This window comes from Balaenoptera borealis, assembly GCF_965194805.1.
Source record: "Balaenoptera borealis genome assembly, chromosome: 8".
Lineage (NCBI taxonomy): Eukaryota > Metazoa > Chordata > Mammalia > Artiodactyla > Balaenopteridae > Balaenoptera > Balaenoptera borealis.
Window position 1 is genome coordinate 23,563,343 of NC_138865.1, and position 27,144 is coordinate 23,590,486.

The 27,144-nt window shown below is 37.6% G+C and overlaps 1 protein-coding gene across 12 annotated transcripts in view; it reads right to left on the reverse strand.

Annotated features, from left to right (window-relative positions):
- Positions 1-8,708: 8,708 nt before the first annotated feature.
- The window catches only part of LOC309633719 (contactin-associated protein-like 3), a 257,758-nt gene continuing 239,322 nt past the window's right edge, over positions 8,709-27,144 (reverse strand). For 9 of the 12 annotated variants that reach the window (XM_082402938.1, XM_082402936.1, XM_082402937.1 and 6 more), the window contains 2 exons: positions 16,514-16,744; positions 12,214-16,276 (listed from right to left, as the gene is read on the reverse strand). In XM_082402938.1, the coding sequence (XP_082259064.1) occupies positions 16,005-16,276; positions 16,514-16,744 (503 nt within the window). In that variant the 3' untranslated portion in view covers positions 12,214-16,004. Of the gene's footprint in view, positions 16,277-16,513; positions 16,745-27,144 lie in introns of all 12 variants that reach the window. The other 3 variants (XM_082402932.1, XM_082402940.1, XM_082402942.1) reach the window with 2 other exon arrangements.

Consider the following 27,144-nt stretch of genomic DNA (forward strand, 5'->3'; position numbering starts at 1 on the left):
AAATAATCATTGGAGGTTCTCAGGCTTCTTGGTCTGCTTTCTGGTTCTCTTCCCGCATTTCTGTCCATACTGCTGTGCTACATTTACCATCATTTCAAGTGGTTTCCATGTCTCTTTAGTGACATTATTGTCACGTGGGTTCTCAGTAGCTTGATGAACAAAAGGATCCCTCCAAATCATGCTCTGGAATCCCCACATTGGACACCCCAGGAGTCTTCCAACTTCCTGGAATCTTTACAGCCAAAGACCTGGACTAATATGTTTATGAATGCACACAATTATTATTATTTTTTAAAACCATACTTCCTGTGATGCCTTGAATTCAAGCTATGCCTCACTGTATTTTGTCTGCATACTTCTCTCAGCCAGAAAGTGTCGATTCATTCTACTTCCTACAATGAATTATAATTGCCTCTTTCTGTTTCTATGTATAGTTCTTTACGAATTGAACTTCCACTAAATACAAATTATTAAGATATATGCTCGAGGGTATAAAATAATGAGTCGTATTGCAGGCCCTGCTCACCCACCTCTAAAAATATTCTTGAAGAGTACATGCATCGTTGATAGAGTAAACCAGGAGTAACTCTAATATATCATTTGTGCTAGATCAGATGTCAGCTGATATTAAATAATAAGGTGATGTTAAATGCCAAAAGTATAACAAAATTAAACCTAACAGAGGAAATGTATTTTTCCTATGAATTAGGAAAATATCACTTTTTTCAATGTTCGTAGCAGAGCACTTTTGTCATGATCACAAACTGTCAGAAACCAGGAGAACCAGAGCAGCTTGTGGGAACACTGCAGGAGGACCACTGACCTAGTCCAACCACAAAACACACTGGAATGCATGTTTCCTAAATGACAGAGTGAGGACTTTGGCAAACTGCTCTCCCATGAAAAAACAACAAAATGACAGTGAGACATTTAAATTTAACTATTTTTGAGCTCTGAAAATTAACCAAGCCACAGAACAAACTGAAAACCACCTGTCCAAAAGAAACTACTGAACCTTGGTATGATAATGGTATTCAGAGTGTTTTAATTCCCATCCTCCCCCCAACCCACCCCCAGCTCAGTGGCATGATAGTCACTGACAGTCTCACAGCCAATGGAGAGGATTGACCTATTTTGGAACTTCATTTAAAACATCACCAACGGCACAGTCAAAATTTTTTCAAAAATTTTTTTGTCTGGAGTAGAGCAGTTCTTGTCTAAAAGCTTTCTGTCTTGTAGGCTGCCCATCCTGTGTCCTTTGACTAGAGAGAATAGGCTTTCATTGCGATGTGTGTGTTCTAATTATCGTAAAAAAAAGCACAACATAAAATTTCCTATCATAATCATTTTTAAGTGTAGCATTCAGATTGAGTAGTATTAAGTATACTCACCTTGCCGTGAAACGGATCTCCAGAACTTTTATATCTTATAAAACTGAAACTCTATACCCATCAAAAAACTCCCTATTTCCCCCTTTCCCCAGCCCATGGTAATCACCATTATAATTTCTGTTTCTATGAATTTAAATAATTTTGACACTTCATATACACAGAAGCATACAGTAGTCATCTTTTTGTGATTGGTTTATATCACTTAGCATAATGTCTTCAAGATTCATCCATGTTGTAACACATGACAAAATTTTTCAATGATACTGAGTTTTTGAAAAGATCAACAAGTTTTTAGCTACATTATGTAAGAAAAAAATAGAGAAGACTCAAATAAATACAATCAGAAATGAAAAAGGGAACATTGCAACAAATGCCACAGAAATAAAAAGAAATGTAAGAGAATATTATGAAAAGTTGTATGCTAACAAATTGGATAACCAAGAAGCAATGGAAAAATTCCTAGAAACTCACAATTTATCAAGACTGAATCATGAAGAACTAGAAATTCTACACAAATCAACAACTAGTAAGGAGATTAAATCAGTAATCAAAGACCTCTTAACAAAGAAAAGCTAAGGACCAGATGGCTTCACTGGAGAATTCCACCAAACAATTAAAGAAGAATTACCACTAATCCTCTTGAAACTCTTTCAAAAAAATTGAACAGGAGGGAGCACTTCCAAGCTCAATCCATGAGGCCAGTATTACCATGATACCAAAGCCAGATAAAGAAACAAGAAAAGAACATTACAGACCAATAGCCCTGATGAATTTTGATGCAAAAACCCTCAACAAAATACTAGCAACCTGAATTCAACAGTATGTTCAAAGGATATACACCTTGACCAGGGAAGGTTTATTCCTGGAATACGAGGATGATTCAACATATGAAAATCAATCAGTATAATATACCACATTATCAGAATGAAGGACAAAAACCACATGATCATCTCAGTTGTTGCAGAAAAAGCATTGACAAGATTCAACATTCTTTCCTTGGGTACAGCCTTCAACAAGCCATCATCTAAACCTATCTTTTATATTATCTTTGTCTGGCTTTGCTATCACAAATGTGCTTCTTTATCCTGAAATATTTTGTGTTACATTGGAGGAATTGTTCCTTGAGTAAGTGAAGAACTTGAGTCCACCAGGACTTAGACATTTTGTGAAAAGATTTTTGACTGCTGATGTCTGGGATCCTCTTCCTGCCTGGGACACTTTATCTAAGAGGAAAGGACCACACAGCTCCAAACACTCTGTAACACCCCACTGCTCAGGTGGGAAGGAAGAATCAGATACAAAGGATAGCTTTTGTATAAATGTCTCATGTGTCTCTGCTCCCTGAACCCTTTAATCCCTTTTTAAAAGGGTTGCTGGATAGTTGGAGATGCCAGTGGCCAGCAGTCTGCCCCGAAATACAAAGGGCTCAATCCAGAATACTAAGATAATTTTCTCCCACCCATGCTCCTTTGGCTCTTTAGTGGTCTTCTAAAGCAGAGTCTCTCTTTTTTAACCATGCCCTTACCCTCTTCCCTAACAATGTAAGAACCTAGAACAAATTAAGTTGAACGGTATGCAATTACCATGTTATTAAGTTTATCTGAATATTAATAGATTCACCATCTTATTGACGTTATTCATTCTTTTTAAAAGTTCCACAAGAACATTATTATTATTGTTATTTTGTATATTCAGTTCTTATTCTGATTTATTCACATATTTAACTCTGTGCCCCTCATTCCTTCTTGCATCTCAGACCCTACAGTTCCTAGGAACGCTTTCTTTGTGCTTGTTTTACATCTTTTGGTGCCATCCAGTATGGTAACCATTAGCCGCATGTGGTTAGTTAAATTTAAAGTAATTAACGTTAAACAAAATTAAAATTTACTTCCTAAGTCAGAGTGTTATCGAATGAATCGGGTCCTGCGGCTCGCTGCTTACAAAATCAAACTCAAAAACGTTGGTAGAAAGGAAAGTTGTCTTTAATCAGAATGCCGGCAATCTGGGGAGATGGCGGACTCTGTCTCCAAAAAACCACCTCCGAAGAGTCTGCTCAGCCATGAAAGTTTTAAAGGAGAGAAGGGAAGTAATCTCAGTTAATTACTTACACAGAGGGTCAGAGCCCTAGCCATCCCCCACTGCATGCAGGCTCGTGGACTTCTTGTGATCTTCCTCTAGATGTTACCTTGTTCACACAGTTTGGTCACACAGTCTGCTCCTGAGATTACTGAACAGGAAGCTAGGGAAGAGATGTGGTCCTCTGTTAATTACTTATTCTTCCTTCCTACTTCTTTTGATCTACAGAAAGAACCAACAAGATAGGCAAGGTATTGTGTGATTAAAAGATTTGAAAGGAGTGCTCCTGCGGGAGAAAAGTAGAGCGTGGGGGTGACTGGTTAAAAGTTAGTTACAATATAGCTTTGCTAAAGTGGCAAGGAAAGGGGCTTCCTGCTGAGGGCCGTTTCCTGTGAAGAGCTGCTTACAAGAGTAGCCGTATTTCACATGCTCAGTGTGGCTGGTAACTACTTCTCTATCCTCCTAGAAATTTCTACTGAGCAGCACAATTAATTAAAATTTCATTAATGAGGCTCTTAATGGGACAGACTTGCTCATTTTTTGTTTATCCAAAATATCTTGACTTTGCCCTCCTTTTTCAAAATCTTCTGAGTATAGAATTCTAGGTTGAATGCCTGTATTTGCATACAAGAGAAAGGTTGGTACTTTAGTAATCATACAGCTTAAAAATCTGATCCTGGTGTGCAGGCCCCAAATGTGGGGGGCAATCAGGGCCTGGCCCTCAGGTGTCCTTGCTCCTGTAACTGTGAGTTTCTCCTGATGTGGAGGACCACATCACTCTCTCTCTTTTTTTTTTTTAATTGGGGTAGAGTTGCTTTACAATGTTGTATTAGTTTCTGTTGTACAATGAAGTGAATCAGCTGTATGTATACATATATCCCCTCCCTCTTGGACCTCCCTCCCACTCTCCCCCCATCCCATCCATCTAGGTCAGCACAGAGCACTGAGCTGAGCTCCCTGTGCTATACAGCAGGTTCCCACGAGCTATCTGTTTTATACATGGCAGCGCACATATGCCAATCCCAATCTCCCAATTCATCCCACCCCCCTCACCGTGTCCACAGGTTCATTCCCTACATCTGTGTCTTTATTCCTGTCCTGCAAATAGGTTCATCTGTACCATTTTTCTAGATTCCACATACATGCATTAATATATATTTATTTTTCTCTTTCTGACTTACTTCACTCTGTATGACAGACTCTAGGACCATCCACGTCTCTACAAATGCCCCAATTTTGTTCCTTTTTATGGCTGAGTAATAGTGCATTGTATTACTTCTATTACTTCTCTATGCTCATAGGGATAATGGCCCAAATGTTTCCAGCATGGAGATAAAATTGCAATTAACTAGTTACTTTCTTTTTTTCAATGAATGTGTATTTTTTATAATTAATTAATTAATTAATTTTTGGCTGCGTTGGGTCTTCATTGCTGTGTGTGGGCTTTCTCTAGTTTCAGCGAGCAGGGGCTACTCTTTGTTGCGGTGGCTTCCCTTTGTTGCAGAGCATGGGCTCTCGATGCGCGGGCTTTAGTAGCTGTGGCATGCGGGCTCAGTTGTTGTGGCTCGTGGGCTCTAGAGCGCAGTCTCAGTAGTTGTGGCGCACAGGCTTAGTGACTCCATGGCATGTGGGATCTTCCTGGACAAGGGATTGAAGCCATGTCCCCTGCACTGGTGGATTCTTAACTACTGCACCACCAGGGAAGTCCCACTAGTTACTTTCAGTGGATGCAGTTTCCCCATGGGGCTTAAAATATTTGAATCCACGGCTCATATTGAAAAAATAGCCAAATAATCATTTTAAATTCCATTTCCGCTTACTTGATATATATGAGATCACCAAAGTATCAATTGACTCAACCAAAGCAGTAAATTATAATAGCATATACTATGGGTGAGGGGCTGTGCTAAGCCCTTCATATAGGTTGGTTAATTTAACTTTTTGTTAGAAAAATCTATGTGCATCATTAACCTTAAACTGGGAATATCACTTTGAATTGATTACCTTAAAATATTCTTTCCACCCTTGTCTTTAAAGTGACTTAGCAATCCTACCTTTCAGCAGTATGCATGAGAAACATTCTCATATTGTTTCTATTTCAGTTTCTAATACTTTACTAAATGAAAAGATAACTCGTTGAGGGTAGTTAATTTCTTGTCTTAGGACAGAGTAAAGCAAGATGTTATGGAACATCATGTTGTGAACAGAAAGCAAGGATCCTTTAAAAAAAAAAAAAGTCTGGAAGAATTCTGGAAGAATGATGGAGTCAGGTGACTCCATTTGACTCAATTTGATGAGACAAGAGAGAATACCAATTATCATACTAATTATAGATCTTTGAACAAGTTGAGACTGTAAAGATCCATTTAATGAAAACTTGATATGATGGAGATAAAATATAGTTGTTATTAAAAATTATTGTAGAAATAATTCTAATTAGAATTAGATTACCAATCAGTGAATTTTCTGCTTAATTTAGTTTATCTCTGTATTTAAGGAATTGTTATAGGCTTATGTATAGAAGTAGGAAAGGCTGAATAAATGAAATTATGATGAGTTTTTTAAAAAAAGTAATTTATTACCCCCAAACAGAGGTTCTGAAAATCACATAAAATAACCAAATAGCTATCAGGTCAAACAGCATGGCAAAATAATGAATTCACAGTCTATTCATAAGACACTGGAAGATACAGCCAGTACACGTCCTGGCCAAGAATCCTTGGCTGGCAGCTGAAACCTTGCACCCTGGCTGGTCTGAGAGATGTATTTTTATTCTAGGTGAAGCAAATTGTTAAATCCCCTAGAAGGTATGAGCATAAATATTGCTATAACCTCAGCAAAGTAGAAACACTGAAAACAATACAAATGAATATAAACCACATTGCCAATGGTTTTGTAATAGGTTGGGCATAAGTGTTACAAAAATTTTTGTAATCACATTCATAATTTGAGTGTTCTTTTTTCTGATTTTAAAGTTAATTTAAAAATTTAGGAGAAACTGACATATTAAACATTCTAAGTAATAAAATGTTTAAGGTAATTTGATGATGGTTTTAGTCAGCCTGATTTTATTTATAAAGCTAATTTTTTAAAGTAATTTTGTTTATAAAGCTAATATTTATAAGCTAATTTGTATATTGTGGAAGTATATAAAATGTTCAGAAAAATTCTATTTGATAGATTCATATGTGCTTAAAATTTTGAGCAGTAAAGAAAACATGGGTATTTCTCTATACACATTAAACATTCTAGGAAACATTCAAAGAATAAATCTGGCACCGGTAGGTAGAAAGTCTTGCGTGTGTGTGTGTGTGTGTTTGTGTGTCAGTGTGAGTGTGTTCCTAGGCAGAACAGTTTGAATTTCATATTTTTAAACATATAAATCATATCTTCAAAGATTGAAACAAAAGATAAATCTAGCCACGGTTTATATTTACTTGCTGCAGAAAATGGGAGCAAGTCAACTGTTAGAAATGTCAGGACCTGCATTACACTGTGTCTATCAGGAATTAATTATCTGTGTGACACTCATCTAAGCAAAGAAAGCCCTTGTGCTGCAGGTGTCTGATCTGTAAAGAGGGGATAATTATAAACATTTTACCTCATTGGTTGCTTTTAAGAATTAAAGTCAAAGATTAGTTATGCAAAGTGCTACATTCAGTTATAGATGTTCTATGTTAAGAAATTTCTTAAATGTTAGGTAGTTTATAAAATTTCATTTTTCAAATCTAAAGGGCAAGTTTAGACCTGAGAGCATGTGTATTTACAAAGTCAGTGATAAACTCTGGATCCAGCATCTCATCCTTTTTTAATAGAGAAGAACAAATCAGACTCCATATTATATCTGTTCCTTTTACTTTAACCTATGTGCTCTGTTGCCTGTGCTTAGTCATGTTGGCTCTGCACATTTTGTAAAAGAATGTTGCCTATAGCCTGAAATATACAGGATAGCCTGTATTCTCAAGGCTTTGACCTTTAAAAGTATAACACTTCTCCATTTATATAGAGATAAAAAGTTGCAGAAGAGAGGATAACATTTGTCTTGTTAGCTGTTTATAGGAACATCATGACCTGACCTACATGCACAGTTGCAGGAACAAAGGATTCCAACACCAAGAAGTTTGCAACAACTAACCATGCCCCTCCCTCACCTTGTCTTTAAAAATGCTTTGCTGAAACACTTCAGGGAGTTGTGGGTTTTTGGGCACCAGCCACCCATCTCCTTGTATGACCCTGCAATAAACGGTTATCTACTCCAAAACTTCAGTTTGTTTGGCCTCACTGTGCACCGGGCACACAAACTTGCATTTGGTAACACTTTTAACACAAACAATAATACAATAAAGTGAATATACGTCATTTTTCAGTCATAATCAAAGGATGGCAAATGTACTGCATTACTAGTAATTCTGAAACAGAGGTTTCATAGGAAGTAGCAGCTTATTTTCCCAGCAATGTGATTGATCTATATATGATAAATTCAGCCACACATCTTAGGCACACACACCTATCTTCCTAAAACACCACCCATACTTGTACTAAACTTACACCACATATTAGTGGCTGATGTTCTGATGAAACTTTCAGCAGTAACTAGCAAGAGCTGCACCTGTGAGAACTTGTAGAGCAAAACAAGGCTCAGGTAACCGAACTTAACTACTGATAAATGGTTGTTACCCTGGACGAAGCAACTTAGACTGGCTTAGAAGGCCTGTGAAGGGAGAGGAAAAGATTGGATGGCAGGATATTTAATGCTCCTGCCAACAGACAATCTCTATGATTCTGAGAATATGAATTGTTTTTTGTTTTTGATAAAAATTTGATTTTTTTTCTGAACTTAAATTTGCTAAACCATTGTTTATGAATACTTTCATCCTTTCAAAAAGTGATAATAGTCATATGTAGGTTTAGGTAGTTCATAGATCTATCATTAATAATATTTTTTTTCAGCTGAAGTAGTAAGTTATTTTCAATGTGCACAAAATCTGTTAATATCCCCCAACCTATAAATGTGCCCATGGGCACCTGTGAGGCTGTGGGTATACATAAACACCAAATCCATTTCCCCCACCACTTTGTGTGCAGACCATTTTATGTCTATCACTTTCTTTTTCATTCTTTCTTCCATGTTGCCACTCACCATAAGACACACTTAAAAAGGGAAAGAGACAGCCAGGATCTATTGAAGGTACAGAGGGACTCAAACATTTTTGTACATGGATTGCAAAACAGTAGATTAAGTAACCCAATAAACATGCTTTTATTTAACATATGTCCATTTCATCTCCTTTGTTTAAAGAATGGCTTGATAATGCAACTGCATAGTCAGACTTAACACTAGATGGAAAGTGCTTCAATCATATTTGTCTTCTTTCAAGGCAAGGACCATGAGCATCATATTTTATTTTTAAAAATCCATTGAAAGCTATTATCCATCAAATGTTCTACATGAAAGAAATTGAAAAAAAATTCCAGAAGCAGTGTGTATTTAGACAAACAGAATATAAATTCCCCAATGTTTTTCTACATTACTAAATAATACTGGGGAGGTAGTGGGGGAAGGGTTCACTTCATAAGGAAGTAAACAGAAATTCCTAAATTCTAGCCCCAATAATGAGTGTTAATTATATGCTATTTTCCTTTTCTATTTGAAAATAAAACTTGAGGAATTATTATGTTTGAACTTTTATTTCATAGAAGGATGCTATTTGCTGGAATCTGTATATATAATTAGTGCTCTAGAAACCCAACTGTCTGGGGAAAATCATGTTTAACTAGTTATGAGTATATAGTAAACATTCAACAAATAACCTAGTGATTGTTAAATTATTGTTCTCTGGCAAAGGTTTAAATATCTATATTGATAGGTATTTTAAGCTGTAGTAATAGTCAGTAAATATCCATTACTTTGTGTTTCACTTTTCGTATGATAAGTTAAATACCACCATAAATAATATTAACAGATCACGGTATTCCCTATATATACAGTAGAGATAAAGTAATATACACACCACTACAGAATGTATACATTTGCATATTTTTTTAATATTTTAAGGGAGAAACAATATAATTTCATAATTCAAATTTCAGTCAACTTTTCTTAAAATATTTTCCTAATTTAATTCAAAAATGTTATTTTATTAATAAATAAGCAGGAAAAATTTACAAATCAGTCAGGGAAAGTGGATGATGCATCACTGAAGTTTGGTAAAAATATTTTAAAGTTTTCCCTTTAGAAAAGAGAGCATGGTGCAGTGGATTTCACTATCTATAAATCTGTAAAATTTCAGGTACCAAAGTGATGCATTCTTTTGGAACATAAGGTGATCACTTGTTAAAGCTGCAGTGATTTAATGATGTTTACACTCAGCTATGCATTTAATGGAGCCTATAATTTTTGTGTTGAATCCTTCCCCAAACTGCACATTCCTTTGGGAAAAAAACTACATATATGTAGTTTTTCATTTACCAAGGTAGGTCCTTTATATATTGCTATAGTGACATCCTAAACTTTTTTTATCATTTATTTAAAAAAACCTGAATATAGATACAATATTATCTACCATGGATTATACCATCCATGGTAGATGGACTTTAAAGGGGTCCCCATGATCTCAGCCTGCTGGTTCAGGTCCTTATATAATCCCTCCCCTTGAGTATGGGTGAGACCTGTGACTTGCTTTTAACCAACAGAATATGGCACATGGTATGGGATGTCATTCCCACGATCACATTACATTATACAAGACTCCCTCTTGCTAGCAGACTTGCTCTAGAGTCCCTCTCTCTCCTCTGTTAGCTTTGAAGAAGCAAGCTTCCATCAATCCTCCAGCAGTAAGGAATGGAATGCTATCAGTAATCATGGGAGCAAGAAGGCAAATCCCTTCCTAGCTGAGTTTCCAAGTGAAAACACAGCCCTGGGAGACACTTGATTGCAACCTTGCAGAAGTCTCAGTGAACCCATGCCCAGATCTTGACACACAGAAACTGTGAGATAGTAAATGTGTGTAGTGTTAAGTCAGTAAATTTGTGGTAGTTTGTTACACTGTGTAGAAAATTAATACAAAACCATAAGAAAAATTTTTTTGAGAAAAGACAATATAAAGGATCTCTTTTCCCATTCTTTAAAAAGAACACAGAAAAGTAGGTATACACTCAAATGTAATAGCAAGGCAAAATGCATATAAATCCAGATAGTCTTATTGTGGTCAAAGTACCTGGCAGCCACATGGCAGGTGGGACATAGAGAAGGCAGTGCATTTTTAATATAACTGGGTTTTCAGCACAAATGGTGACTCCATGCAATTATCTAATGACCACTGCCACAAAAGTAGTTATTGGATCAATCCCCAGAGTTAATATGAATTTTTTGCTCTCCTAGTATTCAAATATACCCTTAAAATGAACTAGTTGATTTTAGGTGCTCTATTGGAAACGTATCTCAAGATCCTAGAATCTTGACTGGAATGACAAATTTAGTTCAAATCATATAACCTGTATCTTCCCTTAACATAAGCATCCTTCCGCTGATATTCCAAGTAGTAACAAGGTGAGAGGATAACTCAGGGAATGTTTTTCCTAGATCGGCTCAAAATTTAGAAAGGAAAATGAAGATATTTGGTTCAAAATGTGACTTCTTCCCTAATAAATGGCCAGAGAGTCACAGGAAATCAAAGGGTTGCTCACATAACCTTCAGAAAAAAAAATCACAGGACTACAAAGAAAAGTGAAGTGACTTAATCACCTCATATATAAAGGAAATAAATTTAGGATTATATTTCATTCAGATGTGGATGGAGGATACATTTCCAATGTTAAACATAGAGTTTATATATGGGCACAAGTTTAGTTAGAAAATATACATTTTTTGTGAGCTCATTAGGTGATCGTTATTACAATTTACAAAGAGTATAATGACAAATTACAAAGAAAGATAAGCAAATTATCACAGATTGAAATCATTTACACATTTTTCTACCTATGAATTCTCTGTTCCGTATCTGAACTTACTAGCAGAATTTCATAGCTGACATTCAACACTCATTTCATCACTAAAATGCATCAAAACTGATTTAAAAGAGACAAATAGTAAAAACAATCAGCCAAAAAAATGTTTTTCAGGTTTCTAATGCATTTTTGGCCACTGGGCTCTGGTTCACAGGAATATGGGAATGCAGCTGAAGGCCATCCGAGAAGCACTTCCTGGTTTATAAATGTCAGTAGGTGATTGGTAAAGGAAGCATAATGTAGGTTTCCATGTAACACAAAACATCAGAGTCCAACTTTGACTTTCATAAACTTCCGTGTTGAATTTTTAAGAGTAGGGCCACAGCTCAAATTCTTACTCTCACTTAAAACCCAAAGTAATTATGCAAAATACATTTCAATTTTAGAGATAAAGTCAGAACAGTCAGAAACTGCCAAACAGTGATTAATGAGCACACCTAAGTCACTGTTACGTAAGTAGATCAAGAAGGAGCACTGAGCAGAGCCTCCAGGGACCATGCGTGAGCAAGTTGATGGCGCTGCACACCTACCGTCTGTCCCAGGAGGCCAAGAGGGGGGCTTCATCCACTGCGAGCCTGTGGCTTAGCAAGACGGTCACATCATCATAGAAATAAGTAAACGACCACTGCTGATCAGAAGAAATACTCTTTCTGGCTTTCACTGACTGTACTTTGCATGTTGAGCTCACTTTTCAGAGCAGTCTCAGCATTGTCTCCAGTTTTTGGAATATTCGACTCATTTTTTTCATATAGCCATCTCTGTTGATAAATGCGTACAGCAATGGCAGTGATGCAGAGCAAGATAAATATCACAACTGCTATCACACCTAGAGAGAAAGGAAAACACAAAGTCAAATTATAAACTGTAAATGTCAGCCTAGCTAGAATCTACCCTAGCATCATTTATCATCAGAAAATTTGAAACCAAGTGGTATTATAACATTAAGTGTACTTCTAAGTCCATGCAAAGTTTAGACACAGAGGTTTTATGCCTTCATCCTAAAGACATACCATGATTGGATTTCAATTAATGCTTTCACACTAAAATGCAGAAACACAATGAGGTCTCTTAGATTATGCTTACACTTCATGCTAATTGAGCAAGCAGGTTTTTATTATTTTAAAAGTATAGAGTGTGTAGCCCCACCACAGAGTGATTAAATGCTTATGTGTATTTTAATGAAAATTCGATTAAATTTTAATGCTGATACACAGTTGAACTACAGTAATGTGGTGTGTATCCCATCTATCTCTATGAGACCAACAGAGTCTTAAGTGATTGCTGCCTCTGGGGGGTCCCACCCTTGTGTGATCCCCCTGTGACCTGCTTCTAACCGAAACAATACGACAAAGGTGATGGGCTGTACCTGATTATTTGTACATGATTACGTGATTATGTTATATAAGCTTGTAGTATCTCTCTTGCTAGAGTCTCTTTCTTCCTGCTGGCTATGAGGTGTCAAGAGCCATGGTGGGAAACCCCACATGACAAGGAACTGCAGATGGCTTCCAAGTGCTAAGGAAAGACTCTGTCCAGGAGCCAGCAAAAATTCAGAAGCTCTCAGTCTTACCTCTTCAAGACACTGAATGTAGCCAACAACCATGCAACTGAGGAAGTGGCTCCTTCCCCAGTGGAACCTTCAGATGAGACCCCAGCCCAAGACCCCAGATGAGACACCTTGATTTTCAGCATTGTGAGACCCTAAGCAGAGGACCTAGTTGAGATGTGCCCAAACTCCTGACTCACAGAAACTGAAGGATAATACATGTGGATTGTGTTAAGCTGCTAAATAGGTGGTAATTTGTCATGCAGCAACAGATAACTAATATACCATTTTATAAAAAATTGTAGACATATTAATAACATTCAGTTATCTGGAAAGTAAAAGGAAAACATTTCTTTTATTGGAAATGTACTGAAGACATTAGGTTTGCCAGCGGTTCTCAACCTTGGCTGCATAGCAAACAATAACTCAGAATCTTTTGGTGGGAGGCCTAGGTATCAGCATTATTTTAAAAGCTCCTCAGATTATTTTAATGCACCATCAGGGTTGAGACTGTCAAGCTAAGCCATAGGAATGTTTACTCAAGCCATATCACATTAGTGAAGAGGGAATCCATTCTGAAACAAATAGATAAAAAGAAGCATTCACTAGTGAATATAGTTTTAAGATGATGGACACAGGCATTAAATAATATCTCCATTTAACAAATGTAAGCCAACATATGTTACTGCTTAGTTGTATAAATCAAAATTTGTATTGCAAAATGAGGGTTCTTCATTATACTCTGGGACAGACATAAGCAAGTGTAATGGAGCCCAACAAACTCAAAGCTTGGTTGGGTATAACTGGTCACAGAGATTCCTGGGCACATGATATCAGGAACCCAGACCCCTTCTTACCTGACAGGAGGTAGCATATTTATTATTTTGTGAATATTCTTAAGTATTCATAAGTAGAATATTCATTACTTTCAATATATTTTGCATCTCACTTGGGAACAAACAGCACAGTTACTTTAATTATTTTTATGTTTAGCTATAGGACCTTGCTTTAAGAGCTGTATCATAACCAATTTTAGTGTCAGGGACCAGTAACTCTCAATAACATTGATCAAGCCACTTGATTATATTATGACTCTCACCATTACACTGACCCACCTATACATCCAGGGTTTTCTGTATGTGATTGATCACGTCTAACTCTAGCTTGTTTTTGTTTCGTGAGGTTTGGTGGGATCCTAGCAAAGCTTCTATCTCTACCCCCTATCTGAAGAGATTGAGATAATTTGAATAATGCATCTGACGCCTTCTATAACCTTCCTATCAGCAACTCCAGTGTAAGCGTGTTTTTGACAAACGCTCATGTCTGCCTGTGTCTCTGTCTATCTACATCTGTCTCCTTCTCTATGCATCCACCTGCCCATCTACAATATGGATCCCTTGGCAAGAAACCCTCTGTGATCTCTGGCTTACCAAGTTTGAATATTGTTTAGGTTGATTCTCCTCTCCTATAACACTCTCTTTGTTTACAAGAGGAGAAAATAATGATGCAAAATGCAGAACATGAAGAAATCCACCTATTGGCATAATCCTTTAAACAGAACAAATATTTCACACGTGGGTGCAGTCTGTGATCAATTAGAAAAAAGTCTGATAATTCTTTTTGGAAAAATACACTGGAGGTCTATATACTCAGTAACTGACAAACCACCCAGCAATCAGCCACCACACAGATGGAAGGCAGGTTCAAGTGAATTGTGTGCCTAGTAAAATGAGCCATCCTGTTCCTAAGACCTTCTGTGCCCTCATTCTCCATCCCATGTATCAGGAACCAAGTAGGATTTCTCAGGAGAATGACACTACATCTTGCCAATGATATTCAGCAAGAGCAAAAAAACTCTAAGGACCACATCTTTGTTCTATCATCAATTTGACTATTATCTCTGGTCTTGCTAATAAAAGGGAACAAACTATGATAATTTGTGAAATTTTGAACTTGGATTCCTACTTTGTAAATGTTAATCACATTTAAGTTGATTTATTTTCACTTAGCTTTGGCATTATAGTGAAGTCTTCTCACTAAAAATAAATTAGAATGATTTAGGATTAAGGTTTAATTTAAATTTTAACACAAAAGTTATTCCTTTTAGATATGCATTCTAAATAACATTTATGGTTCTTATTTGTTCTTGGAGTTATAAAATGGAGGTCATATTTCTCACTCATTACAAAAATAAAAGTAGTTGAGACAGAACTGGAAATGTTAAAATTCTTACATAGATTTGGTCAGCATTTTAAAATGTCTGAATACTTTCCTAATTGTCTGGAGAATACTGGTGTCTGGATGGATACAGACAAAATGAACAGATCCAATCTGAGCAGGTGTGTAGCCGGCCTGAACAGTGGACCCCCAGTCCTATCACCCAACTCTAGCAGTAATTACCTCACTTTGAGGTAGCAAGGAATGGAGAGCAGTTTACTTCTACTCACCAAGCAGAGTTTGCAACTTACTCACATTTCAATAACCTAATTAAACAAATTAAAACGTTCTTTGAATGATAAGGAGGGAGAATTGAATATTAATTTTTTTAGTCAGACCTGGATAAATTTTGCTTCAAAGGATATATTAGAAGATATTTAAGATGCGATTACTTCTTCAAATATATATATATATACACATATATACATATAGATGAATGGATTTATTTGATGGATATCTCTATCTATCTAATCTATCTCTCTCTCCATCCTAAAATAAGCTTGATGCCAGACACAGTTTTATATCTTTATGTTCAGGAAAATGACAATTTGCAGTTTAGGTGCTTCTCCCAATATATGTTTTATTTTTAATCTTATTTTTAAATGTTTTGGGCTAAGGGACTGAGAGGTCCATGGCTATTTTAAAACAAAGAAGTAAAAGTAAATGCACCTTAAATATGTATATATCCTGAGAGATACTAACGGCTATATTCAAACGAAAATCCTCTTATTATTCTTTAGTTTGGCAACCATCCTTTAAAAAGTGTTTCAGTGGAGCGATCGATTCCTTCTTCTAAGTATCTCCAAAGGAGCTGAATTCGGTACAATCACGTCAAGAACATGAGCAATTGTATGTGGCCTGCCACTGCCATTGACCTCACAATCAGCACGGATTCTCACGGATATTTTTTGGACTTTGCTAACAGTGACAACAACACCAAGGACGAGGTCATTCGCGGCCTCGTTACCTCCAATGACCGCGGAGTCACTTCTGTCCGCATTAACTAAGGGCTCTCCCTCATCTGTTGCTCCAGAACGACCTACAGTAGAAAAAGGAAGAATGACAGAGGAGAGTGGAAAGGAGAACTTTTGAGAAATCCACATTTGAAAGAAGAGCAGACAACGCAGTGACAGAAATGAACTTGAAACGAAGAACCGAGAATGGAAAGACCAGGGAATGGGAAGGTGTACGAACAGAGGACTTTTGGAAACCTCTGGGATGAAGACTGGGTGGAAGATAGCGGGCGCAGAGTGACCGCGGGCGGAGGGCCACGCACCTGCGCCGCCTGCGAGCGGTCGGGTCGCCTCCCGCGCTGGAGCTCCGGGCCCCGCCCCCTCCGCGCAGCGGGACGCGGCGGCCACGTGTCCGCGGACAGTGACCCGGGCGGGCCCGCCCGGGCGCAGCGCCGCCTTCAGCGGGGCGGCGGGACCGAAGCGCACTGCCGAGAGGCAGCCGGTGAAGCCGTGCGCGCCAGCCCGCAGCGTGTCGCGGTCCGCGCCGGGAGGCCCTGCGGGCAAAGAAGTAGGACACACCGTTAGGGCTCAGGAGCGACTGGCGGGGACGCAGGAATAGCCTGCATCTGCGCAGCAGTGATGAACTGAACTTCCCTCCGAGCCCTTCGTTTTTTAGGAAAGAGCCAGAGTCGGTACCTGCCGCCTTGGTTGATGCCCTGCGGGTGCTCACTCCCCGTGTGAGTCAAGTGGAGCTTCTTCTTTGGATGCAGTCACGGGGCACTGACGAATGAAATCCTCCGCCAATGCATTTTTCAAAATAGTTTTACCAGGATTTGTGGCCGGTAATCTAGGTCTCCTGGGTTGGGGGACAGCAGCGTTCTGGGAATCCCTTCTGCAGTTCCCTCACAATTAACACTTTATTCAGGCTGACTGTTCTGACCCCCACAGAGAGGGCCTCTCCGTAACTGCAAGTGCTGCCCTGGGAACTCAGCACCACACTTCCTTTCCCCTTCTTCACAAAGGTGGTCTCTGTCCCGGGTCCATAAATCAAGGCTTTTGCCCCCATCAACCCCCTCCTGATCCCCGCCCTCATCCCCAACTGACAGAAGTTGGTTATTAAGACCGAACAAGAGCAGCGACTGACACAGGAGAGAACATCAATCCGTTCATTTCAGTTATGATTACATCCCGCAGTGCGCTTGCTCTGTGGGCACGAAATCTGACCAAAGGCCCTTAGCTGTAGACTTCAAGTTTAAATGTGTCAGTCTGGGAAGCTTCTATGTCCCCCACAGAGGAAACCACATCAGTATGAGGCAACTTTGGCATCTGCTGTCAAACTCCCTCTCACTTCACCTTGTGTAGAAAGGCTCGTTGCCTCCTCTTTTTCAAACAATCATAAACAGCTACCAAGAATTTACCAAATGATTCCCATAGGCTGGGCATTGTGCTAAGCGATTTATAGACTTTTGAATAGTGGCATTTGAACTCTGAAGCCAGGGGTGTGTAACCACACTTCCAGCTAGCCTTGCCTGGTGCATCAGTTGCAGAAGGTCACTCTCCTTGGATCATCCCTCTCTCATGCAACATGTGGAAAGCCCTTGGTGGGCAGTGTGTTTTATTCTTGCCTTCCCCTGCACTTAGCTTAATGTCTGTTACATAGGATGCATGCAATATATATTTTATAATCAAAGAATAAATTTAGTCCCATTACCACCCTTCTGTGGACAGTTTGGGTACTGGAATTTTTAAAAATGTGTCACTCTCAAGGTGTGACCTGAGAAATTCAGAGGACCGACCTTGTGATAAAAGATTATTTGCACTGGCTCCAGCTAAAAATGTACGTCCATAGTTGGCTGCCATCTTATGCCACTGAGTTTTACTGAATGTCATGGTAACTAAACACATCCTCATTGTCGCTAAAGTTAAACAACATACCCTGAAGCTTCTATTCAAAGGGTAGCAGAATATGCCACCCCCAAATATGCCATTTTGGCATAAGGATTATTTTCTTGAAAAACAGCAGGTACAAGGACACTGACATCCGCTTTCTGTTCCTGAAAGCAGGAGATAAAACTGTTATGGGAAAGCTGCCCTTTTTGTACCAGGAGGAAAAATACATTTTTATGACCAGAGATGAGGAGACCAGCCCAGAGAAATCTGTACATACAAACCTTGTTAAAATAACCCCTATCTTCCTTTCATCTCCTCATACATTTTAGTTACTTTTTCACAATCACCACTCTCTGTTCAACCTCATATATAAACACTTGGGCCTATCTGCTTTTTGGGTCTTCATTTTCCTGTAGGGACTCCCATGTACATTTAAAAATCTGTATGCTTTTCCCCTGTTAATCTGTCTTATGTCAATTTAATTCTCAGGTCCAGCCATAGCCCCTAAGAGAGGAGAGGTCAAGTGTTGTCTCCCATACAAACTCATGGGGTAGATTTCCTAACTCTTATTACAGGTCTCACCGTTTTTCCTATTAAACTTCATCTCACTATTTCAGTCTATAATTCCGGAAAACCAAATATTCTGTAGCCTTATTTCTTCTGGCTTGGAAAAGAGCTGTACCTTCAAGAAAAATGGCCTAACTTTGAGATTTTCAGCAAATGTATTGGGAGTTACTTGGGCTTACAAAATTCTGTTCATGATTTTAAAGTTGCAAAAGTAAATGTTTGCTATGGAAAAGACCTCTAAAAACAACTAAAATTGGGGGCATGCATTTGCATTGTTATAATCGTAATAGACATCTGTCTGACACATATAGCTACCTTGGCCAAGTTGATTATATGAGACATCAAAGAGCTTTATGCACGTGGAATTTCAGGTAGCTCCTTAAGTACACTGAAGTAAAATGAGCTAGGCACAACCCAACTAAAGGATTATCAATTAAAAGGGTACTTTAAAGATGACTTTACTTTTTAAATTTTGCATTCAGATATTATCTATTTCTTAAAGAAAGGCACCCTTGCTTATGTATACTTGAGACAATGTCAAGAAGAAATAAAGTGGGAGACACTGCAATAGTAACACAGGACTTTTGCAAGGCTAACATCTGGAAAAAAAAATTACAGGTAAAATAAAAGTTTTAGCTGTTGGACAAACACTAGCTTTCCTGTTCCTGGTCAAAGTCTGACCTGAGCACTACTAGGCAAGGGTAACAGAAGGAATCTCGGGCAGACATTTATCATAATGAATTAGGCCAATTTTGTGGAATTTATTTTTTAAAGATAACCTAACTTCATGTCTTTAGGTTTGTTACTAAGGAAAGAAACATCAGTAGCGTATCATATCACATTATATTTTCCTGTATTTCAAGACTCTGTACTTAATATTTATACATATATGTGGATTTGTGAGTGTGTATGGGTGAATTTATACGTACCTGGATAGCCTATCATTAATCATGTAGCTGTAACTATGTTATGCATGTACATGTGGGTATAAATATATGTAAAGGTTTGGTGCTCATAGTTTCCTGTCAATTTTCCATCCTGAGGTCATGGTTTTGATTCATTTTTTGATTGGAGTAATTCTCTAGTATTTTCTTAAGATGGGAAGCTTGATTAGTATTTAATCTCAATCTTTCCTTGTTATCCAAAATATCTTTTTTTAACCTTGTCAGATAAGTTATACATTAGATGCATGAGTTGCAACCATTCTTCTTAGCAGTATAACTATATCATTCTATCATTTTTATTCTATTGTTGCAAATGAGAAGTTGGATGCTGATGTCAATATCATTATTTTCCATTGTAGTAACTTCTGTCTACAAAGTCTGGAAGATTTTTCTCTATGGTTTTGTAATTCACAGATTTTCCCAGAATTTCCCCAGATGTGTGTCTTTTCTCATCAGAATCAATGAGTCCTTTCAATCTGCAACTCAGGTTGTCCTTTAGCTCAGAGAAATTTTTTTAATACATAAGTATTGTCTTTGCTTCTAGTTCTCTTTCTGGATCTCTATTTATTCATATTAGGTTTTCTAGATCTAACTTCCAAATCTGTTTTATTTTTCCCTCCTAATTTCTACGTCTTAATCATTTTGCTCTGTGGCTTGAGACATTTCATCTACATGATACTCCGTGCCACTATTTAAGGATAACCGGTGATGATTCTCTCCTTTAGATCACCCAGTGAAATTTTGAAAAATCATATTTATTTTAATTCCCAGAGTTGGTGCTTGTGTCTGTGTGTGTGACTTTATTAAAATCTCTTTGAGTGCCAAGTTTCATCCTAGTTGTCTTCTGTCTTCTTCAATAGCCCTATTTTGATGCAAGAAATTTTATTTGTTGCTTTTTCTTCTTTCTCTACCCTTACTCTTGCTTTTAGATTCCCTTAGTGGTGGCATCATTATTTCCTTATTTATTTATTGGGACTGCTTATTGGGACTCCATGGTTAAGGGTGTTATACGATACACAGGTCATGACAACTGTGGACAGTGCAGCTTCTCTGCTCTATAGTCAGCAGCAGACCTGCATTCAGACTATCTGACTTCTTATAAAGCATAGGAAGAGGTCTCTCACCCTCAGCCTCACCATGGTAGGAAGGATGTGGCCCGATAATCCATCCTTTTCTCAGCTCCAGGAGGAGCAGAGAGGATGGGGACGGTAATGTGGAGCAATGTTGACCTTCCCTTTGGAAGTCTTGAGTTCTCTGCAAGGCAAACTTTCCCCAGGATCCACAGTCTTCACACACCACCCTAAGACTCTGCTATGTACTCCTCCTCCAGTCCAGAGGGCAAACTCCTACCCCAGCTCTCTCATTCACACTTTCCTGCCTCCTCTTGCCTGCTGGGCTGGCCCTATAGTTCCTAGGTTCAGGGGCACAAGCAAGCTGCATTGGGAGTAGAGGCAAGTCTTATGGTCCAAGCTGCATTTCCCAGAAACAGGTCCACACAAAGTCAGCATCCGAATTAATAGAACTGTGCTTAGGAAGACAATGAGTGCAAATCTATCTTCCCTGTTAGCTGACTCCTGAAATTCCATCATTAAGTTCCTTCCTTTTGGCTCAAAAATTTTCTTCCCTTTAAAGTGTAAAGAGAAAAAAAAGGTGGGGGAAGAACCTTAGGAGAATACTTAGTGCATTATTAGAAATTTACACGTCAGGATGAAAATGTCTGATAAACCTCTAGCTTGAGAACACAGGCATCAACAGAAAGTAAGGGGAAATCAGGTGCAGTTTCATGCTAGGAAAGAAGGGGAAGGGAAAGTGGTTTGAGCGTGAATGTGAAGAAAAGTCATGTTTAGGAAAAAGTGAGCTAAGGGCTGAGGATAAAGTTCACTTCTACTGTAATTTTGAGTAGAACCCCTTAAATCACTTTGGATAAAAACAGATTTAATATATTTTTTCCCTTAAAAAATGTCTATGGTATGAAATCTTGAGAGCACCATCAAATTTCCAACAATTCAGGACATAGACATTCTCAACTGTCTCAGGTATTGGGTAGTGTTGCCTTTAAAATATATTGCCAAGGCCATGCATTCCAACACACGAGATGATTTCTGGTTTTGTGAGGAACAAGCATGTTAACAAAAGGTTCACAAGGAAAAGGAAGGAACAAAGAATTAAAATGTGTGTGAAGAGCTTTCTGCTACCCACAATGAGCAGTGTTTCTGAAAGGCACCGGCAGTAAACAGTGCAACAGCAAAAGGAGCATTTCCAAGATTCCCTGAAGCTCTCATCCGCAAACAAGAATCAGGAAAAGTGAATTGTCCATGGAATTGCAGGAAGCAATGAAGAGCATCAGAAAGGGTAAATACGTAGATAACTGAAGTGAATATCGACTGTTTAAAACAACAGCAATAATAATGTCTTGTGGAAAAAATAATATGTAACATACATGACAACAATGGCAAAAGGGGTGGAAGAGGAAGTAAAATGGAAAAAAAATAAGGTTTTTCCATAGTTTGGGAAGTGTACATTCAAAGTAGTATATAATAAATCAAGGATGAATAATTAATCTTAAGAGTAACTGATAAAAAAATACAAAGAGGTACAACTATAAAGCTAATACAGGAGATTAACAGTCCCAAACTGGAAGCAATCCAGCTGCCCATCAACATAAGAATAAACAAACTGTGGTATACTCATGCAATAAAAGACTATCCAGCAAAGAGAGCAAGTGAACTACTATTACATGCAACAACATGGATGAATGTTAAAAACATTTTAGTGAATGAAATTGGCTACACTGAATATAAATATCAACCTGCTATTTATTTTGGAGTTGATGAAACCAGAGTGAACTTCCTTTATGCTAGCTAAATAAATGACCTAATTAGAAAATCATGCTAGGCAGACTTTTTCAGTCTTGTCTTTCCAACAATTCAGGGTTGGAGGGACCTGATTTTCAGAGTCAGAAAGAAGTGAATTATTCCCCCTTCCCTGCACCCCACCCCACCACACCAAACTATCCCTGGCACTTGCAACCAATACCTGGGCAGAAATCAGGGGTGATTTGGGGCCCTATGCACTTTAACAAGCACTCCCAGCAGGTATTTACTGGAAGAACATTCTTTAGTAAATTATATCAACTCTTCCTATAATGACATTTCAATAGTCTCTGCCACCCTTTCACATGACAAGGAAATAATGTCAGAATCTACATGTTTGCTGCTTTTAGCTCATCAGCTCTTTTTAAAATTGTGACTAGGCTTGTCCAGCCTTCTCTTGATGTGCCCTCACTCCATCTCAGAGGTCCTTAACCCTGGGCCTTTCCAGTTCTCCCCCTCTATTTCCCATCAAACCCTGTTCTTGAATAAACTCATTCACACTAGAGAATAAATGTCCAGTTATGACTCAGTGTTCTAACTCTCCCAGGTACATGTGCAGAAAAGGCATTAGCAAAAGAAATAAATCTCTAATGGATTTTTTTCCTTATTTTTGAGATTCATTTCAGATGCCATAAAATTCACCCTTTTAAAGTGTACAATTCAGTGGGTTTTTTTACAGAGTTCTAAAACCTTTCCCAGTATGTAATTGCTGAATCTATCACCCCAAAAGAAACCCCATACACATTAGTGGTCACTCCCCACTCCAACCTCCCTCCCAGCCCCTGGAAAACCTAAACTACTTTCTGTTTCTATGAATTTGCCTATTCTGGACATTCATATAAAAGAAATCATACATTATGTGGTCTTTTGTGTTTATCTTCTTTCATTTAGCATAATGTTTTCAAGGTTCATCCACGTGGTCCCATGTATGAGTACTTCATTACTTTTTATGGCTAATATTTCATTGTACACCACTTTTGTTTACCTAATCCTTAGTTGACAGACACTGGGGTTGTTCCCAATTTTTGGTTATTATTAATAATACTGCTCTGAAAATTTGTGTACACCTTTTGTGTATGGATATATATTTTCAATTCTCTTGGGTATATACCTAGGAGTGGAATTTCTGGGTCACCTGGTAACGATGTTTAACGTTTTAAGGAACTGCCAAACTGTTTTTCCACAGCAGCTGCACAATTTTACATTCTCACCAGCAATGGACAAGAGTTCCAATTTCTCCATATCCTCTATGACACTTGTTACTGTCTGTCTTTTTGATCATAGCCATCCTATTGGTTGTGAAATGGTTATCTTGTGGTTTTGATTTGCATTTCCCTGGTGACAAATGATTTTGAACATCTTTTCATGTTCGTATTTGTATATCTTCTTTGAAGGATGTCTAGTCAGATCCTTTGGCCATTTTTAAATTGGGTTATGTCTTTTTACTGTTTAGTTATAAGAATTCTTTATGTATTCTGTTTATCAGATACAGGACTGGCAAATATTTTTCCTCATTTTTGTGGGTTGTCTTTTCACTTTCTTGAGAGTGTCCTTTGAATTACAAAAGTTTTTAATTTTGATGAGATCCAGTATATTTTTCTTTGCTGCTTGCGCTTTTGAGAATCCATGATCTAACCCAAGGCTTTTAAGAAAACTTCTCTAAAAAAACCGTTGCCTAATCCAAGGTATATGATGTTAGGTAGGGGTCCAACCTGATTTTTTAAAGTTGTGGATATCCAATTGGGCCAGCACCATTTGTTGAAGAGATTATTTTTTCTCCATTGAATGGTCCTGGCACCAATGTTAAAAGTCAACTGACCATGAATATATAGTTTTACTTCTTGACTCTCAATCTAGCCCACTGACCAATATGTCTATCTTATGCCAATACCACACAGTCTTTACTTTACACAGTAGCTTTGTACTAATTTTTGAAATCATGAAGGGTGAGACCTCCAACTTTATTCTTCTTTTCAAGATTGTCTTGCATGTCCATATGAATTTTGGGTTCAACTTGTCAATTTTTGCGAAAAAAAGGCCATTTGGATTTTGATAGAAATTGTGTTGAATCTGTAGAAAAACTTGGGTATCACTGCCATCTTAGCAATGTTGAGTCTTTCAGTCCATGAACACAGATACCTTTCCATTTATGTACGTCTTACATAATTCCTTCCAACAATGTTTTGTTGTTTTTGGCGTACATGTCTTGCACTTCTTTTGTTGAAGTTATTCCAAAGCATTTGATTCTTTTTGATACTATTGTAAATAGAATATTTATTCTATTATTTCATTCTTCATTTTATTCTTGTATTGTTCATTGCTAGTATATAGAAATATAGTAAATTTTTGTGTGTTGGTCTTGTATCTTTGCCAAAACTGTTTATTAACTCTAATAGCTTTTTTCATGGATTCCCTATGCGATCGTGTCCTTGACCAATAGAGATAATTTTACTTCTTCCTTTTTTATCTGGATACTTTTTACTCTTTTCCTTGCCTAACAGCCCTCCTTCAAACCTGCACTACAGTCTTGAACAAAAGTGGTAAGAGTGGACGTCGTCATCTCATTACTGATCTTAGGGGAAGACTTCCATTATTTCACCATTAAGTGTGATAATAGCTGTGGGGTTTTTGCAAATGCCCTTTTCCATGTGAGGAAGTTCCTTTCATTCCTAATTTGTTCAATGTTTTCATTATGAAAGCATGCTGGATTTTTTTCAAATGCTTTTTCTGTGTCTATTGAGGTGATCATGTGGTTTTTGTCCTTTAGTCTATTAATATGGTGCATTACATTGATTTTTATCTGTTGAGCCAACCTTAAATTCCTGGGATAAATCTTATTTGGTCATGGCATATAATAATTTTTATACATTACTGCATTAGATTTGCTAATATTTTGTTGAGGATTTTTGCATTTACATTCATATTCCTGAAATTTTATAAACTCCTTGTGTCTTTCTATGTGAATTTCTTCTAAATGAGATAAATTCTTAGAGCATAGGAAAGACTAATATATGTCACATAAGTCAATGGAGTTTTTAATATCTAAACTCTAGTCTCTCTATGCAGATCTCAGCAGGTAATTTCCATGAATGATTTATTACCCAATTATCATATATGGAGCTCTTTTTCAACATACAATCCTTCAGTGGATTTTCTTTCCCCCACAGATAATTGGCCTACTAAGGTTTACTCACATGACTATATTGATGTGAATTGTATTCTCCCCCAGGAAGAGATAGGAAGACATATCTTTAGTCTGTACACTTCAAAAACAGATTTTTGTTTTGCTTTGATATTTTGGGTTTGTTATTTTTTTATTTTATTTTTTTTTAAATTATTTGCTTTATTTATTTATTTATTTAAATTTTATTTATTTATGGCTGTGTTGGGTCTTCATTTCTGTGCGAGGGCTTTCTCCAGTTGCGGCGAGTGGGGGCCACTCTTCATCGCGGTGCGCGGGCCTCTCACTATCGCGGCCTCTCTTGTTGCGGAGCACAGGCTCCAGACGCGCAGGCTCAGCAATTGTGGCTCACGGGCCTAGTCGCTCCGCGGCATGTGGGATCTTCCCAGACCAGGGCTCGAACCCGTGTCCCCTGCATTAGCAGGCAGATTCTCAACCACTGCGCCACCAGGGAAGCCCTGGGTTTGTTATTTTTGTTGTTTTTTTTTAAATGCACAAAAAACAAAATGAATAGAATACCAAATATACAAAGGTCTTTAGAGAAACAAAATTTAGCAAAAATGCTAGGGCGCCTTACTTGGTATTTTAAAGCTCTCATACTTTGGGAGTATAAATCCTATCAGAGTTAAAACTACATAGAACACTAGAAATCTAAAGATTTACATTAAAGTAGGATTATACTAAAATTATTTTATAGTAATTGGGAAAACTTAACCTGATTGGTCATCACTAATAAGATGATTGAAGAATGGAAAGAACAAGAGCACGTTAATTAGAAGACGATGCTGAACCATTTTTCCATAGCACACTAGGGTAAATAATAATAATGACTAACTAGATTAGTTAATCATTAGAACACTGTTTTATTGTCTATGTCTTGTATTATACCACAAGTGCTTTGAGGGCAGGTACAGTAGTATATTTTGCTATGAGGCATTTGAAATGTCCAATGAAATATAAGTGCGTATTAGGGACCACCAAACATTTCTGAATGAATGGATAAGTCAATGAGTCAAAATAGCTAACAAGAAATAAGTACTTGATGACTTGTCATAGTTTGGGACTACTTTATTTGGGAAATTAATAGCTCCTTATTAGCCAATCTGTTGGTCTACTTTACTATAAGTTAGTGAAAGGCAGTTCTGCTTACACTCGCCAAATCTGAACACAAAACTGTAGTCCTCTTATACTCAGTAACTGATTTGAGAGTGGCAGCAGAACAGAAGCCATCCTAAAATAAAGTTATCCGAAACATGAAACATTTTATTAGCCTTTGATCAAGATATATACCTCTAGGTACAGATGAAATGAATATTTATAATTTTATTAGATTCAATTGCTTCAGGCTATAAACTTCATTGCTAAGTTTCAACTTTAATTTTTGTGGCCTGAGAGAGATGTTTTTGAATATATCATCCTTGAATAAAAACATTAACACCTTCAGTCCCATGCTACTGTCCTCTATATATTAACTTATAGGAAAATAAAAATTTATATAA